This window comes from Lissotriton vulgaris, chromosome 5 (assembly GCF_964263255.1).
Source record: "Lissotriton vulgaris chromosome 5, aLisVul1.2, whole genome shotgun sequence".
NCBI classification, from domain to species: domain Eukaryota; kingdom Metazoa; phylum Chordata; class Amphibia; order Caudata; family Salamandridae; genus Lissotriton; species Lissotriton vulgaris.
The window spans coordinates 1,322,476,074-1,322,494,727 of record NC_141693.1 but is presented as its reverse complement, the minus strand read 5'-3'; the positions used below and the strand labels follow the sequence as shown (position 1 = coordinate 1,322,494,727).

The 18,654-nt window shown below is 42.3% G+C and overlaps 1 protein-coding gene across 3 annotated transcripts in view; it reads right to left on the bottom strand.

Moving 5' to 3' along the window:
* The window catches only part of LOC147712541 (inositol 1,4,5-triphosphate receptor associated 2-like), a 420,289-nt gene extending 413,325 nt beyond the window's left edge, over positions 1–6,964 (bottom strand). The window contains exon 1 of one of the 3 annotated variants that reach the window (XM_086923244.1): positions 6,753–6,964. Coding sequence is in view for 1 of the 3 variants with exons in the window: in XM_086923245.1 (XP_086779371.1) it covers position 5,396 (1 nt within the window). In the remaining 2 variants the exon portion in view is untranslated. Of the gene's footprint in view, positions 1–5,395; positions 5,518–6,752 lie in introns of those variants that run through there. The other 2 variants (XM_086923246.1, XM_086923245.1) reach the window with 2 other exon arrangements.
* Between the last annotated feature and the right edge of the window lie 11,690 nt (positions 6,965–18,654).

Below are 18,654 nucleotides of genomic sequence, written 5' to 3'. Positions count from 1 at the left end.
TGGCAATTTATGTTTCAAACTCTCCAATGGTTTGGTTTTGGGGCTTCTTTTATCTCTTATATTAAACTTTTGTACTCTTGCCCTCGAGCCAGTATTTTTGTTACGGATGTACGCTGTTACAACGCAGGTTGTAACAACACATACCTTTACCACGCGGCCGCTACAACGCAAGTCGTTACCACGACTTGCGTTGGAGGGCGCGGATTTAGGATTTTTATAATTTTATATTCCAACACCAGTCCCCGTAACAGTAGGGAAGGTGTTGGAATATAAATTTATAAAATTCCTTATCCCACAGCGCCCACCAGCGCAAGTTGTGGTAACGACTTGCGTTGTAACGGCCGCGTGGTAAAGGTACCGCGTGGTAAAAACTTTGTGGTAAAGGTTGTATACCTTTTGTTAATAATCATTTTTCCAAGTTTTTTTCTTTGTCCAGAGGCACAAGGCAGGGATGCCCACTTTCCCCTTTATTATTCATCCTATGCTTTGAACCATTTCTGGAGCGTATTCGTGTTAACTCACAGATCATTGGCTTCAAACATAACTCTGCAGAAACTAAAATATCTGCTTATGCAGATGATATATTGATTTACATGTCTAACCCTGTTGATTCCCTACCGTATTTTATGAATGAAGTTCGATTATACTCCAGTATTTCCGGTTATAAACTCAACCTCTCAAAAACAGAAGTCTTGCCTTTAAACTCCATATACTATCAATTTATGTTTAATGATACTAATTTTGCTTGGTGTCCTTAAAAAATTAAATACCTTGGCATTTGTTTTTCGTCATCTCTAAATGCCACAGTTAAATTCACGTTTCAGGCACTACTAAATAAAATCTAAACACTTCTCCTTACTTGGTCCCCCCTGTATCTTTCCTGGTGGGGCAGGTTGGATACCATTAAAATGGTGATTGTACCTCATGTTCTATATACATTGTCTATGCTACCTATTCGGATTCCCAATGCATATTTTTCCGTATTAATTCTGCTTGTATAACATTTTTGTGGAACAACAAACAGCCACGAATTGCTCTAAATAAACTAATTTGTCCCAAGAAGGAGGGTGGTGTGCGTTTCCCAAACTTTAAAGTGTGTCATTCAGCTTTTCTGATTAAGCAATCCTTCGCTTTAACCTATGATTTTGTTGATATTCCTGTTCCCAGGTGGGTCATTTTTTAACGTTCCTCATTAAAAGACTTTTCTTTTCAGCATGTAATTTTATGTCGAACTGCTCCATTATATCTACTAACCCAGTTTTAAAATACTCCAAAACTCTATTATACAACACATTTTCTAAGGATTTTACCCCGCTTCAATGTTTTTTGTCCTTCACTGTATGGTATAATAAATTTATTAAATATAAAGGTAAATCTTTCTACTACAAATATTGGAAGGAACAGGGTATTATTTTTGTTTACCAATTTATTCACCAAAATTCTATTATTCCCTTTCATGGTTTACAAGTTAAGTATCATTTACCTGATTCCTGTCTCAATGAATATACCATCATTTGTAATGCCGTACAATTTCATCTAGCCACTTTTCTCCTCCCAACTCACACACCATCTTTATCCCCTTCTACTCCTTTATACCCCTTATTTTCAACTCACAGACCTAAAGCTGCTCTTGTGTATAAGTTATTATTATCAAATGTTATTGAAAGACCAAAATCCCATATTGAAAATGCGAGAGAAACTGATGTGTCCGTTTCTTTTCCTATTACAACCTGGGATAAATTGTGGTCTAAGTTATTCAGAATTTCTGCTGCTGCTCGTATAACCCAATCTTTGTATTTTATTTAACATAGAGCCATTATTACTCCTATTTCTATTTCTACATTTTCACCATCTTCCTATCCATTATGTTGGTCCTGTTCTAAAGAAACTGGCATGTTAAAACATCAACTTAATGAATGTTCTAATGTTCTATCCTTTTGGAATTCTGTTTGGAATATCTGCATGTCCATTTTTAAATGCGATGTTACTTTATCATTACAAAATGTTTTTCTAGGTTCTTTATCATCTGATCATCCCTGCTCATCTTTTGTTTCCATGTTATTTGACCTCTTTATTGCATTAGCTTTCAAAGTTATTCTATCATCCTTGAAAGACAATTCTAAAATATCTTTAGTAACTTGGTGGAATTTTATTTGTGATAAACACAGGATTGCTACTGTTTCCTCCATTTCTCTCTCTCAAAAAAGTAAATCTGATCTTCTTTGGCTACCTTTTACTACATATCTCTCTACTCATTCTCCTATACACTAGTTCTTCTCTTTCTTTCTCTATACCATTTTCCTATGCAATTTTGGTTCTTTCTGCTCCTTCTTTTTCTTTTTCCCTTCTTCTTTCTTCTCTCTCTCTTTTGCTTCCTTTCTCTCTCCAATTGTTTACATTATTATTAACTCATATGTTATTTGCCTAAATATATATTTCAACTATGCTGTGTATGTTTTAGTATTGCTTCTCCCTCTTAATACATTTTATTGTTTCCATTTTCTCTTTTATCTTATGTATTTGAAAAACTCAATAAAAACTTCTTAAACAAAAAAAAGTGTTAAGAATTAGATGTTATTGTAAGGGTTAAAGAGTTGTTAAGGAAAATAGTAGGTCAATGGTTACCTTTTTCATACATTGTTGTATTTCTGATTGAACTACACATAAAACCTACATTTTTTGCACAACTTGTATAGGTCTACAGATTTGTCTAATACTCCTTGAATGGATCTTTACTACATACAAGCAGGTATTCTATGTGTTTCTGGAGCAGATTTAGCCTGCTGGTTTATTTACAAAAGTTCATGTTTGAAAAGCTATAGCTGTACGCGTGGGGAGCAATTCCATCATCCATGCCAGAGACTTTTTCTCCAGACAGCACTGCCAGGTCTTATGCAAGGGAAGGAGTACCGAGTCCCATGCCAACAAACTCAGTGCCTGGTATTGGAAAAACAGGTGCATAGCCCTAACCTTACCTGTGCCTTAACCTCCTACCAGGAAAGGCCCTTCCTGACCCAGCAATTGTGCCTTGAGGCTCCTGCCTCGCTCCTCTCCTGGTTGTCTCTCTCTTTCTCAATCGCTGTCTTTCTCTCTACTCTTTTGTTCTGTGTGCTCCATTTTCAGCTCTGCTTTAACCGGTTTTAAGTTTCATTTGCTTCTTTTTCTTGTCCGTTTTTACTCTGTATTGTCCCTCTTCCGCTCCATTTTCTGCTGTTTCACCTTTTTAGTGCCTCTTTGCCCATTCCTTGAAATGGATTTTGCCTCTTTTGCTCCGTTTTTGTTCTGTTTCACTTTTGAATGTGCCACTTTTCTGCCCACTTTTAATCCTTGCTTTGTGACTATTTTCTGCTCTTATACCCCTGTTTTGTGCTTAATTTGTGCAGTTTTTCCCTTGTTTGTATGTCTTTGCTTTCTTTTTGTGCTTCTATTCCCCTTTTGTCTGTGACTCTGTGCCGTCACTATCCCACACTTTTCCTCCTCAGCACTCCTCCACTTCTTACCACGCTCTCTCTTCCTGCGCCCCGTAGGCTTCACCCACTGCCCCTGCAGTCCTCTCCCAGTCGGACCTACTTAATGGTAGTCGCAGAACGGGCACACCAAGGCAAGCTGGTCTTCACCCATTCGCAACCTGGACCATGCACAGCACCAGGAACCTTAGGCCAACTCCCACCGCCATGACCCTCCTCACTATCAGCCCTGGCTGCTGCTGGCCACACTATTGGTACACTTGACATCACTGAGAGAGTATTCACTTGCACTCTTCTACACAATCCACTCCAGATTCTTGGTCTTACATTACCCATCATCCACCCTCAGATTCATCCAGATCAACCACCACTCAAATAGCTATTTGCTCTCTCTTGAATGATCTTCCACACCCACTCACTTACCATACATGCCATAGAAATCTGGGGCCTGGTACACGACTATGGCCCAGATATGCTCTTCGTCACAGATACATGGCTAAGCCTAACTTAAGAGCCAGACATAGCTACTGCCATGCTCACCAGCTACAAGATAGCTAAGCAGGACCGTCAGCACAAGCCCAAAGGCAAAGTGACTATCATATTCAAGGACACCATCAACTGCACCTCCTCCACGGACACACCGACAAGCTACTTGGACACCTCATGTTCAAATTACAAATCATAGCAAACTTCATCCTCTTTGGAACCCTCGTATACAGACCTCCAGGACTGCGTACCAACTTTGCCAACAACATCACGGACTTCATTGCACCCCTCATCCTCCTCTCCAACACCTTCATCCTGCTCAGAAGCCTAAATTTTCACCTGTAAGATCGACCCACCTGAACCGGATTTCCTCCTGCAAAACTTTGGCCTCACCCAGTATATTAATGGACCCACCCACACTGCCGGACACCATCTGGAGCCGATTTTCACCTCCTGCACCAACATCACAGTCAACAAGCCATCACCAATCACCTTGAAAGACCCCGCCCACATAAGTTTCCGCACTCCTGTCCCACACCCCCCACAGACCTGCCCACCTTAGCTGGAACAACATCACACAGAAAGATTGGACTACAGTATTCTCTGGACACAAGGCTGTATATGCCAGCAGCCTATTAAAAGCCATTAAGAACTTCAATAGCTAGATCACCACAACTGACATCCTGGCTCCCTTAAGTGCAACAAAACAGCAAAAGCCGGACCACAAGCCAACTGGTACACAGAGGAACTCAGGCTGACACAGGGTCAATGCAAGTAACTGGAGCGCAAGTGGAGAATAAGCCAATACATTGTGGACAAGGACACCTCTGCATCCAAGGGCCCACTCTCTGCTGGGTCTGTTCCTTCTTGGCTGATAGAACTCAATCTATCAGCCCGGCACAGACTCCTCAGAAGGGCATTGCCTCAAGGTTCATCTCTCATCCCTAACATCTTCAACACATACATGATCCCTCTGGCCAGTGTCATACACATTCACGATATTAACATTTTCTCCTACACCAATTACATGAAACTCGTACTCTCTCTCTCTTTCAGACAAGACCCCCAACACAAGAACCAGGTTCACTGCCTGCATTACTGAAGTTGCTAACAAGATTAAGTGCAACTGTCTCAAGGTCAACAGCGACAAGACATAAATAGTGATTTTCTGCAACAACTCCTAGGACTCCACCTGGTGGCCAGCCAATGTTTGACCCCAGCCCACACTCAGCACCCACACCAGGAATCTCAGGATCATCAATGACAAAACACTGGACATGATTGCCCAGGTCAACTCCATCACCACAACCTGCTTTCACCCCCTGATAATGCTGAAGAAAGTCTTAATTTGGCTCCAAGCAAAACCAGAAGAACTGTCACACTGCCACCAGCAACATATACTCGGGGAACACCTTCTACTCCAGCTTCACTAAGCAACTTACTAAAAGACTTCAAACCATCCAGAACGCAGCAGCCAGACTCATCCTGAATCGCCCACGCAGAATACGCATCATACTGCAGGAAACTTCTCTGGCTTCAGATACACAAACATGCACAGTTCAAACGCCTCACTCACACATTCAAGGTCCTAAACAACACAGGCCCCGCCTACCTGAACAATTGAAACTCCTTCCACCAACTCCCCAGACACCTCCGCTCTGCCAGACTCCTGCCTGCATATATCCCACAAATACAGAGAAACAGATCTGAAGCAAGGTCTTCTTGTACATTGCTCCTACAACATGGAACATCTTTTCATTACACATCATTCCTTCTCCTTTCTTCCAGAGCTCTGCAAGAAACTGAAAACCTGGCGTTTCGATTCACCCCTTCCATATACAAGACTAGACACCCACACCTGCTCAGCTCCAGGAGACCCTAGCAGGTGACAGTACACTCTACAAATACATGTAACATAACATAAACATAACATAACAAGGAGGTGTAACTGTCACTGAGAGAACTTCATGTCAGGTTGCTAGGGCAGCAAGGTCCTCATACCAGGCGACTGAAAAAGCAAGAACTTCAAAGCAAAGGACAAGAGAAACAAGAGCCTCAGAGTAGACGACCAACAAAGCAAGTACCTCATACCATCAAATGACCAGCGAAGCAAGAGTCTCGTACTAGTAGACGGGAAAAGCAAGAACCTCAAGCAAGTGAACAAAGAACAAGAACCTCTGGCCATCAATTGAATATCATGCACTCTTGAAAACTAAGAAGCTTTCAAGTCCCCGAATGAAAATATATTGTTGGCACTGGAGATAATTTGTGGTCCCCTTTATTTATCCCTCCTCTCCTTCCTTGCCTTAATGTATTGTTTATAGTTGGTTTAGTTATCAATGCTATGATATTCGTTATACATTTGGTTACATTTTCTGGTGCGGTAGTAAAATAATCAATTCTTTGTAATCCACCTGAGAGTATCTCCACAAACTCTTAGTCACGTTGCTTTAGTTACTCCTCTAAACTTCGTTTTTGTTGGTTTCGGTTTTAAGTTTTTGTAATCAGTATTCATAAGTTAAATTGTGTAATTTTATCTATGTAAATATGTCAATACAAATATATTAATGAGATTTGGAAAATTGGGATTAACCGCCTTGCCAATGAACGATAGCACTATAGGATGTACAGGCTGCGGATTTATTGACTGCATAACAACAAGAGATATTGCGGTGTACAAAAATGGAGAGAATGAAGCTTCCCGTTAAAGAAGGTCACATGTCCTCTGAGTGTGTGTTGCTTTCCTCACTCTCGCTGAGCCTGTGTGTTTGTGCTTGAAGACTCCTTGCCACATCTTACCTTAAATGTAGCCGCACAGACTTGAAGTGCATCAATCTGTAAGACAGATGTCAGGAACAACTCGGCGACAGACACACGTCTTCTGCTCTGAAGTTGGAAGCGCAGAGACGATTGGTGGAGTCTTGCAGCCTTGGGCCGTGCGTGTGTGTCGGAGTGCTGCCCGAGGCAGCTGCCTCGCTCCCACCAGTCGATGCTCTGCATCTGTTTATGCCTCGAAGAGTTCCCACCTCCTGGCTTTCTTCACGCTAATGTACACAACCTCTGCAGGAGCTGACAGCGGAATCCCTGTAAAGCCCTGCGTCCGCAGGGGGTGACGCATGGGGCGCGGCGAGCTGCCCGCTGGCGAGGAGCTGGGCCCGCCAGTTCTGACACCCGGACCCCCCACGGGTCAGGGGGTGTCAGGACAACCAGCGACCACCAGACGAGTGAACGAATTTTCGATAGTTCATAGAAAGACAGGATATGTTTTAAGTCATATGAAGGCGACAGGAGGTGGACCACAGCAAGCCACGAGCTAGTGTGAACAACATAGTGCACAAAGCAGGCGGAGCATAGAGTAAGCAAGGGAAAGAAGAAAGAGAGCAGTACCATGAAGTCCCGAGGCTGTCAGTACATACATACATACAGAAGCAAGACACCAAGCACACCAAGAAGGGCAGGCATGGCACACATACTTAGAAGGACCCAGACCTGGGGAAAGGGCATTAAATATCTACATTCCATAGAACTGGGACTTTCTACTACACCCACCCAGTGCAAATACAACATATTCCTAGCACGAAGAAAACAGTGTGTGAACCCAGGATTGGGTTCGGATGCTACCTACTACAGGTCACGTAAGACCCTACCAGGGAGGCCATCCTAACGGGAAGAAGATGACTCACACACATTATAGTGTCATGCTTCATCATCGGCATCCTCTCCCCACCCTGGTAAGATGGTACAACCAGGGCAGACTCAACCTCTGCGAAGACTTGACGGTAGGAGGGAGTTCTTACATAAAACTTACAGGACAAAGTCGGGATCCAGTTAGATTTTAAAATACCTCCAGGTTCCTTGGTTATCACCTTTATTAGTGAGGACCCTAGGTACACTAAAAACAGATCAAGGGATGGAGTCTGTAGAGTATAATGACTCTAGTCCATCCCTGAATTCTCCAACATGTTTCTACGCTCAATAATTAGTCTAATAGGTCTGGGGCATTCATCAGGGCGATTGGATCTCTGTCAGAAAGGAAGGGGTGTCCACAACTCTTCTAGATGCTACTGTGAGAAAGAACAGATATACGTTAACCCTAGTGAGTCCTACCTGAGATTCCAACTGCTGGATTACGTCATTAGCCCTATGCTTTAGGGGTTGCCATTTTTCCTCCTCTCCCTCTTTTGTGATAACCCGTTCCACCGAAGATATATATAAAGGACCAACGCTTCTCAGATTGGGGGCTTACAGCAGTTTTGTGCTCCTAAGGGGTGAAGGTATGGACTCTAGAACCAGCTATTATCCTGGGGTGTTATTTAATGTATACACCTGGGGGTGTGTGGAGCCAAAAAAACTCTAATGTGGGAAATGGCAGTCTAGCAAACTGTCCGCCCTCTTTGCTCTTCGAAGCTGGATATCTAGAATTTGGGGGTTTGGAAGGCTTTCGAAGGGGGACTTTTCTATAAGGAAATGGGGAGATTTGTTACAAAGTCATCTCGGTCTGGTGTGAAAGGGTCTGCCCCAGTGTAACCAGCCTTTCAGGAAATCTCCCCACGGGCCCCAGATCAGTCCGGTTCTGTCCGTAATTGTCCGTCTGTGCTGAAGCAGTGTTCATCTCGCACCTGTTTTCATCTGAATGTTCTGTCTAGGCCTCATTTCCAGCAGACTCTGCAGTTACATTTCACAACTGGATTAGCAGTCTCTGCCATTAGAGCTCTCTCGGCCCACTCTTGGAATGCGGCCTTACTTGGACCTGGGCCCATGTTTATGCCTGAAGCTGCTGCACTATAAACAGATCACCCCGTTCAGAAGTTTGTTAGAGAAAGTAACACGGCGGATAAAACTTCCTTCCTCGGGTTCTTAAACTGGAGACAGTAACCCCAGCCAGCTGTCAGTAATGGACGTGGGAGGGGAGTCAGACAACCCACCTTATGTGCTAGACCCTCGCGCCGAGGCCCAGCAAGCATCCCTGCCTCCCGAGACAGGTGAGGCTGGTGCCAAGGGTGTGGCCTCCCTCCCAAGGATGCTTCGGGGGTATCCTGGAGTCCTAACAGGAGGGCGCCTGACACAGCTGCCTAGAAGTGCCTTGGCGCAGTAGAGAGCTGCCATCTACCTGGTATTTACCGACCTTTAGTTTATGTCAACAATGGGATAAAAAGGCGCAAATTACTTAAATACGATGTTCCCCTCTTTGAAAAGCGCACTCGAATGTATTTCTAAATGTTTATTAAAGCAAACAAAGGCATAGCTGCCATGTGAAAGCACTAATAATACAGAGGCGAGTGAAATACTCGTTTAGCCCTTCCAGATTATGAAGATTTAAGAAATAGTGGTCATCTAGCTCGTCTCTCCACACACTGCAAACAAAAGGCTAACCAGTCTGATTAAGCATATCGGGCCCGTGAAGAATTGTGAAGAGCACGTATTTGACTTGAACTGCACACAATAATAACGCTGCTCCTGTTTCCAAGAGAGTCAGGCTCGCCCAGAGGCGCAGGTGCAACTAGAGCAGGGGTCTCCAAACCGGTCCTGGAGGGCCGGATCCATGCCAGATTTTTTGGATAGCCCCATTGAGATACATGTAGTAATTTTAAAAATCTGGCATGGATCCTTGGAGACCCCTGAACTAGAGCCACATTGCGGGGGTGAATTACTGTGGCTCGGAAGTGTGTGTGCCCGGGAAGCTGTCTCAGTCTGGGCTGACCTACACGATGGGTGTGGGGGGCTGAAGCCTTTTCAGCCCAATGGGCCTGGGCTCACCTGTCACAGGACAGGAAAGGAGAGCTGGTTTAGTCTTGTGCACCCCTCATGACGCCTTAGAGTTACAATACCTGATCTGACCTGGTCAGACCCGGTCGCTCCCTCCTCCCGCGCCGTGGCCCGCCCTTAGTGTCCCCGGCCTCCTCCTGCTGCCTCGGAGCTCTGCCCCTGACTGTGGACCCTGCCTGCCCTCAGTACCTGTATCGCCGCCCTTGTGTGCCTCGTACCGCCGTCCTTGTGATCTTGGTATTGTACTCGTTCCGCCGTCCCTGTGATTTGTGATACTGTACTCTTTGTGAATTTCCACCGTCCTTGTGTTGTGTGATATTGTACTCTCTGTGATTCCCCTTGGATTGTACTTGTTGTGCCGCTTTGTGCCCCGTGTCTCCGCTTGTACCCGGCCCCACCCCGCTCCCTGCCGCTGCTCCCCCGCGGCCCCACCCACGCTCCCTCCAGCAGCACCGCACCGCTGCCCCCCCTCCCGCCACCCCGCTCCCGCCTCCCAGCTGCTCCTCCCTCGCCCCTCCCTTCCCCACTCTCCATTTATGGCAGAGTGCACGCGTAAGCGCAGCATTCACGCACAGCGGGCGTGCCGATTGTGCGCCGAAGGCAAGCCCGTCTGCGCCCGTCCTCGCCTGGACCGCGCCCAGCGCCAGGACCCCTGGCCCCCGAAGATGCCTGCCCACATGACGGATCTACGACGCCGCCACCCTCAACGCACTCAACGCCGGCCGAACCCCCGCCTGCTACCGAGGAACCCCGAAACGCACCCACAGACCCTTCACCTGCCAAGCCTGCATATTCACCTGCCTCCGGACCTGCACCGCACCCGCCAAACCGAGCACCCGCAGCAACCACCTGAAGTGCATCCTGCTCAACACCTGCTCCGTCCACAGACACGCCGTCGAACTCTGGAACCTGCTTGACACCACATCACCAGAAGTCGCCTTCCTCACAGAAACCTGGATGTACGCCTCCTCAGCGCCCGACATCGCCATCGCCATCTCGGACGGATACAAGATCACCCGGAGGGACCGCGTCAACCAGACTGGAGGAGGCATCGCCATCGTACACAAGAACACCATCCGCATCACGACCGACTCCAACGACACCTTCACCGCTGCCGAGCACCTCCACTTCCAGATACACACCGACCCAAAGATAACCTTCAGAGGCACCCCTATGATGAAGCATGACACCAAGGGCCCTTTTGATGTGTGAGGGGTATTTAAAGAACACAGTGTGCTCCCCACCCTTGTAGGGAACATACCAATCACATTTCAGTGGATTCCTTTTGTTTATGTATACTCTACAGAAACCACACTTCTGGGAGTCAGTGAAATGATGCATAGTGGCTTGGATGCTGGCGACACTGTGGCGCTCATACTGCTAGATCTGAGCGCTGCATTTGACACAGTATCTCATACCGTGCTTTTGCAAACTCTTCAATCCATCTGCGTGACTGGATACGTTTAAAGTCTTTTCCTCAGCAGCAGCTTCCAAAATCCATGCTCTCCCTATGGGGTGCCACAGGGCTCGATTCTTAGCCCCTTATTGTTTAACATTTATGTTAAACCCTTGGCTGACATCGCCGAGGAGGTAGGATTGTCGATTTTTTCCTACGCTGATGACACCCAAATAGTTTTTTCCCTTTCTGCCAAAGGACCTTCTAAACCTTTTTCTCTTCAAGATGGGCTTTGTAAAATCGCGCAGTGGGTGCAAGTTAATTCACTCAAGCTAAATGGGGAGAAGACTGTGGTGCTAATTTTAGGGAATAATAAAGAGCTTTGGGATCCCCAACATTGGCCCCTTGAATTGGGTGCACCCCCCAGTCTACCAAACAAGCCCGTAATTTGGGTTTAATTATCGATGACCACCTCTCGATGAGACCTCAAGCAATAAAGTTGGCTGCATCTTGCTTTGCCATACTTAAATGGCTCAAGAAAATCTTGAGGATGTTGCAGCATTCCACAAAAGAACTGTAGTCCAGGCCTTGGTCACCTCTCGCCTGGACTGCGGCAACATCCTCTTTTTAGGAGCCAATAAGGAGGTTATTCGCAAGTTGCAAGTCGTTCAGAATGCTGCCGCTCGCTTGCTCTGCCGGATCCCTAAAACAGCCTCTGTTTCTGGTTCCTTGCGTGAACTCCAATGGCTGAAAGTGGAAAACTACATCAAATTCAAGACCTTAACTTATATGCATAGGATTAAAACAGGCAAGGTCCCCCAATATCTGAGGTCCATTGCCCAACCATATGTCCCCTCTCGCCCTCTCCGTTCAGCTAACCAGGCAAAGTTCTCGGCCCCGAGACATAGATTGTCCAGGGTGGGTGGCCGATCTTTTTCTTACTTGGGCCCCACCCTGTGGAACTCCCTTCCGCTGTCATTGAGGAACAAGGTCAGCTTTGTACACTTTCGAAAGACGTTGAAAACCTGGCTTTTTAATCAATAGGTCTTTCCACCTCTCTTTTGATACCTTCAGGCGGCGCGGGGAAACTCTTGGGTAGCTGTGCGCCTTACAAAATCAAATAACATAACATAACATCAGCGTGTGATGTGATCGCTACGAGATGATCATCTACTGCAATGCCTGCCTCTGTTTATGCGGGGATTTATTTCCGCTTGTTTTCTTTCACTCACAAAAGTTTAATTACATTTCCTCTGGTCTGTTTTAATTTTTTTGATTGGGCTTCATTTTCAGTACGTCATTCTAAAGAAGAAGGAAGACAAGGATTCACCTCAGACATGCCGCCAGATCATGATGATATGCGCTTTGTGCTTAATGCGATTATCGTATTTTCTATTTTCTCTGACTGGTTTCTGGTTTCACTTTTCAGAATATGTACAGTCAACATACGATAGCTGCCTGCTTAACACACTCTCACTTACCACCCTGCTACGTAGGCTTCACTGCCTGTACTGAAAGGAAGTTAACACAATATGTTTTCAGGTACACTCTCAGCGGTTTGGTTGCATCAGAAATGATGCAGGGTACACTTCTGCTTCCAAGAAACGAATAAATAATACTTTTTTGTCACCCTGCTTGGTCTGGCCTATTTCCCAATAAGTCAGACCCATCAGGGTAGACCCACAAAGCCAATGTGGACAGTGTTTTTATGAGTATAGGCTGGTTTTGTTACCAAGAGGGTTAGTATGCTACTAATGAAAGAGCGGAAGCAGATGGGCAGTTGCAAATGCTGATGCCGGTAAAGTCTTCATAAGTCTAGGGTGTTTTGCATTTTTGTGTTTTTTAAGAATCAATTTTCATTTTAAATATGTGTCTCAAATTCGATCTTTTATCAACTGTATGGCTGCATAGCACACATAATTTTGATTACCAAAAGCTGTAGGTGCTGCTTCATTAAAAGTCTGCTAATGAGTTGGAAATAAAAGCTTTCTGCACAAAGACAATAACATTTCTTAATGACAATATATTTCAAAGCGCGCCACAATTAAACACACTTAGGGGCCGATTATGATGGCGGACGGACCATAGAGTAGGAGGGAACCTCCGCATGGCCTGCGGAGTTCCCTCCTGTGCAATTAGGATGTGACCGCGCCGGAAAAGCTGCAGACGAAAACCAGGACCCACCAGCCATCCTAATGTGGCGGTGGGTCTTTGGTGGGTCCGCAGAGGATTTTCCGCATCCTCCGGGCCGGCGGTGGCTTCCGCTGGCCCGGAGGATGCGGAAAATCCTCCATCGTAATAGGCCCCATTACGTGCCGCTTCCCTGACCGGAAAATTCAAATTGTGAGGAAAAAGGACATTGTCCGTTTTTTTTAATGTTATTTGCTGTTGTCCGAAAACTCAGCTTTTGTACACAGATCATTTGTAATCATTAAACCACACGCTCTTGGAGGGCCAAGAGCCAGCAGAAACATATTTCCATAGCGCCAATATTGGCAACACTCCCCATCCCCCCCCCCCCCCCCCCCCTCCCACACAGCAATATCCTGGAGAAATAAGCAGACAAGACACCTTCTTTGTGGAGAAAATTGCTGCAGGTTTATTTGCATAACAAATATGCCAACATGTTGGGTTATCTTACGGGCGATCCCAGAGCAGGTAGCCCCTCGCCACCCGCCCACCTGATAAGCCAAATTACACCGTGGCCCTAGCCAACCTGTATTTGTCAGATTTGGGGGAGGGGATAGCCCCTCCCACCAGTGGACCGCCAGTCCACCCCGTTACTTACGCCCCCAGAAGGGGGACAGAGCATTGCAGGCAACCCCCGGTTGCTCAGGTCAACAACCGCCCGTAGAACTAACGGGGCAGCGTCGCTCCTCCAGGGTCCAACACGAGGACCTCCCTGGGGATATTTGGCCTTTGCACTCTTGTGGTGCTCGTGCAGAAGGTACAGCCTCTGAATCACCCTGTAACTCCGTCACAGCACTGGGAGTGGCCACTGTCACCCCAGGGCTCCCCACCACGATAGGCCTAGTTACCTACACCCTGCTGATTCCAAGGCTTCCCCCAGATCAAGCAAGAACCGGTCCATTCCCACTCTGGACAGGTGTGTCCCATCTTCATCTTCATCAAAACACCCTATGGACTTGGCGTGCAGTAACCCATGCCGGATGAAGCCGAAACCTTTGTTCGGTGAATTTACGCATAGTGCTGTTAGCCCTCCAGCATAAGGTCTCCATGGCTTCCCCTGATTGCCCTCCTAAACAGGAAAGTCAAGCCATTGCCTCCCAGGTGTATGGTCAAAATTGGTAGGAGGGAAGACAACCCTCCCTAATCTGTGTCGCAGCCTCACAGCAAGCTGTTTCAGCGCATGCCTGGGACCCCCACTCACAGGACGCCCGGAAGGCCCTCCCACAGACCGTTGGCCCTGGCAACTTGAAGAAATGTTAGGTTGCAAAACCCCCTTTGGGTAACTAGTCATAATATCGAGTTTTGAATTTTGACTAGACATAATATCGAGTCAAAAATATAGAATAGACATAATATCGACTAGACATAATATAGACTACAAAAATATCGACTACAAAAAATTAATATCGACTAGAATAGCAATAATATCGAATCAAAAATATAGAATAGACATAATATTGACTAGACAGAATATAGACAACAAATATATTGAATTTAAGGTAAGTTAAGAATAATGTTTAATTTTTGTGAAATATAATTCTGTAGCGGGTTGTGGGTTTATAGGGGAATAGGGTGGGAAGTAATTTAATTATAATTAATTAAATATGTTATTTTATTTATTGGTATTTAGTTAGAATTAATTGTTAAATTATGATTAATTGGTAATTAATTCACATATAATTGCTAATTAATTTAAATTGATTAATTGATAAATATTTTATTTTTTGTAATTTATTTTCTGTAGCGGGTTGTGGGTTTATAGGGGAATAGGGTGGGAAGTAATTTAATTATAATAAATTAAACATGTTATTTTAGTTATTGGCATTTATTTAGAATTGATTGTTAATTAATTATTAATGGGCAATTAATTAAAATATAATTGGTAATTAATTTTAATTGATTAATTGATAAATATGTTCATGTTATGAATTTGTTTTATGTAGTGGGTTGTGGGTTTATAGGGGAATCGGGTGGGAAGTAATTTTATTAGAATTAATTAAATATGTAATTTAATTTTTGGGTATTTATTTAGAATTAATTGTTAATTAATTATTAATTGGCAATTAATTAAAATATAATTGGTAATTCATTTTAATTGATTAATTGATAAATACGTTAATGGTATTATTTTTTTTATGTAGCGGGTTGTGGGTTTATAGGGGAATAGGGTGGGAAGTAATTTAATTATAATTATTTAAATATGTTATTTTAATTATTGGTATTTAGTTAGAATTAATTGTAAATTAATTATTAATTTTAAATTAATAAAAATATATTTAGTAATTTATTGTAATTGATTAATCGATAATTATGTTTCTGTAGTGGGTTGTGTGTTTTTAGGGAAATAGATTGTGAAGTAATTTAATTGTAAGTAATTACATTTTTGAATAAAAAATGTATTGTTATTTTTTCAAAATACTTTTAAATTGTTAATTATTTTATTATTAATAGGTAAATTATTAGTATTAGTAGGTTATTTTTATTATTAAATAATTTTTATTTGTATTTTAAATTGATTATTTAATATATTTTACACAATTGTAAAATATTTTAATTAATTTGTAATTGGTGTTACTATTTGTATTATTTATATTTAAATAAGAAGTATTTACTTGCCCTACTATTGCACTCACTGTAGTTGGAATATTATTTTTTACCTCTACGCTATCCAACGCTTTCCCTACTGTTGCACTCACTGGAGTGGGAATAGTAATTTTTACCCCTACGCTATCCAACGCTTTCCCTACTGTTGCACTCACTGGAGTGGGAATAGTCATTTTTACCCCTACGCTATCCAACGCTTTCCCTACTGTTGCACTCACTGGAGTGGGAATAGTAATTTTTACCCGTACGCTATCCAACGCTTTCCCTACTGTTGCACTCTCTGGAGTGGGAATAGTAATTTTTACCCCGACGCTATCCAATGTTTTCCCTACTGTTGCACTCTCTGGAGTTGGAATAGTAATTTTTACCCCTAAGCTATCCAACGCTTACCCTACTGTTACACTCACTGGAGTTGGAATAGTAATTTAAACCCCTACGCTATCCAACGCTTTCCCTACTGTTGCACTCACTGGAGTGGGAATAGTCATTTTTACCTCTACGCTATCCAACGCTTTCCCTACTGTTGCACTCTCTGGAGTGGTAATAGTAATTTTTACCTCTACGCTATCCAACGCTTTCCCTACTGTTGAACTCTCTGGAGTTGGAATAGTAATTTTTACCCCTACGCTATCCAACGCTTTCCCTACTGTTGCACTCTCTGGAGTGGGAATAGTAATTTTTACCTCTACGCTATCCAACGCTTTCCCTACTGTTGCACTCTCTGGAGTGAGAATAGTAATTTTTACCCATACCCTATCCAATGCTTTCCCTACTGTTGCACTCTCTGGAGTTGGAATAGTAATTTTTACCCCAACGCTATCCAACGCTTTCCCTACTGTTGCACTTACTGGAGTTGGAATAGTAAATTTAACCCCTACGCTATCCAACGCTTTCCCTACTGCTGCACTCACTGGAGTGGGAATAGTAATTTTGATCTCTACGCTATCCAACGCTTTCCCTACTGTTGCACTCTTTGGAGTGGGAATAGTATTTTTTACCCCTACGCTATCCAACGCTTTCCCTACTGTTGCACTTGCTGGAGTGGGAAAAGTAATTTTTCCCCTACGCTATCCAATGCTTTCCCTACAGTTGCACTCACTGGAGTCGTTACAGTAAATGTAACCCTTTTGCTAACCTACAGTAAAAATATTGTATATGTTTTGTAAATAATATGTATATATATATATATATGTATAAAAAAAATTAAGTTACATTAATTATTTCTCAATTTTACGTTTAAGTATTTTAAATAAGTTTAAATTAATTTATTTTATTATTATATTACTTTTAATTTACTTTTAAGACATTTAAAAAAATCGATATTTTGACAGTTTATATTTTTTACACTCGATATTTTGGAGGCGATATTGTTGTAATTACCTGTTTAAAGATAGGAAATCGATATTCTTGCAGTCGATATTTTTAGCTCGATATTTTAGTTATTGGTATTTATTTAGAATTAATTGTTATTTAATTATTAATTGGCAAATAATTAAAATATAATTGGTAATTAATTTTAATTGATTAATTAATAAATATGTTAATGTTATTAATTTGTTTTATGTAGTGGGTTGTGGGTTTATAGGGGAATAGGTTGGGAAGTAATTTTATTACAATTAATTAAATATGTAATTTAATTTGTGGGTATTTATTTAGAATTAATTGTTAATTAATTATTAATTGGCAATTAATTAAAATATAATTGGTAATTAATTTTAATTGATTAATTGATAAATATGTTAATGTTATTCATTTTTTTATGTAACGGGTTGTGGGTTTATAGGGGAATAGGGTGGGAAGTAATTTAATTATAATTATTTAAATAAGTTATTTTTATTATTGGTATTTATTTAAAATTAATTGTAAATTAATTATTATTTTTTCATTATTTAAAATATATTTTGTAATGTATTGTAATTGATTAATCGATAGTTATGTTATTTTTATTAAATTAATTTCTGTAGTGGGTTGTGTGTTTTTAGGGGAATAGATTGTGAAGTAATTTAATTGTAAGTAATTATATTTTTGAATAAAAAATGTATTGAGTTAATTTTTCAAAATACTTTTAAATTGTTAAATATTTTATTATTAAGAGGTAAATAATTAGTATTAGTAGGTTATTTTTATTATTAAATAATTTGTATTTGTATTTTAAATTGATTATTTAATATATTTTACACAATTGTAAAATATTTTAATTAATTTGTAATTGGTGTTACTATTTGTATTATTTATATTTAAATAAAAAGTATTTACTTACCCTACTATTGCACTCACTGTAGTTGGTATATTAATTTTTACCTCTACGCTATCCAACGTTTTCACTACTGTTGCACTCACTGGAGTGGGAATAGTAATTTTTACCCCTACGCTATCCAACACTTTCCCTACTGTTGCACTCACTGGAGTGGGAATAGTAATTTTTACCTCTACGCTATCCAACACTTTCCCTACTGTTGCACTCTCTGGAGTGGTAATAGTAATTTTTACCTCTACGCTATCCAATGTTTTCCCTACTGTTGCACTCACTGGAGTGAGAATAGTAATTTTTACCACTACGCTATCCAACGCTTTCCCTACTTTTGCACTCGCTGGAGTGAGAATAGTAATTTTTACCACTACGCTATCCAACGCTTTCCCTACTTTTGCACTCTCTGGAGTGGGAATAGTAATTTTTACCTCTAGGCTATCCAACGCTTTCCCTACTGTTGCACTCTCTGAAGTGAGAATAGTCATTTTTACCCC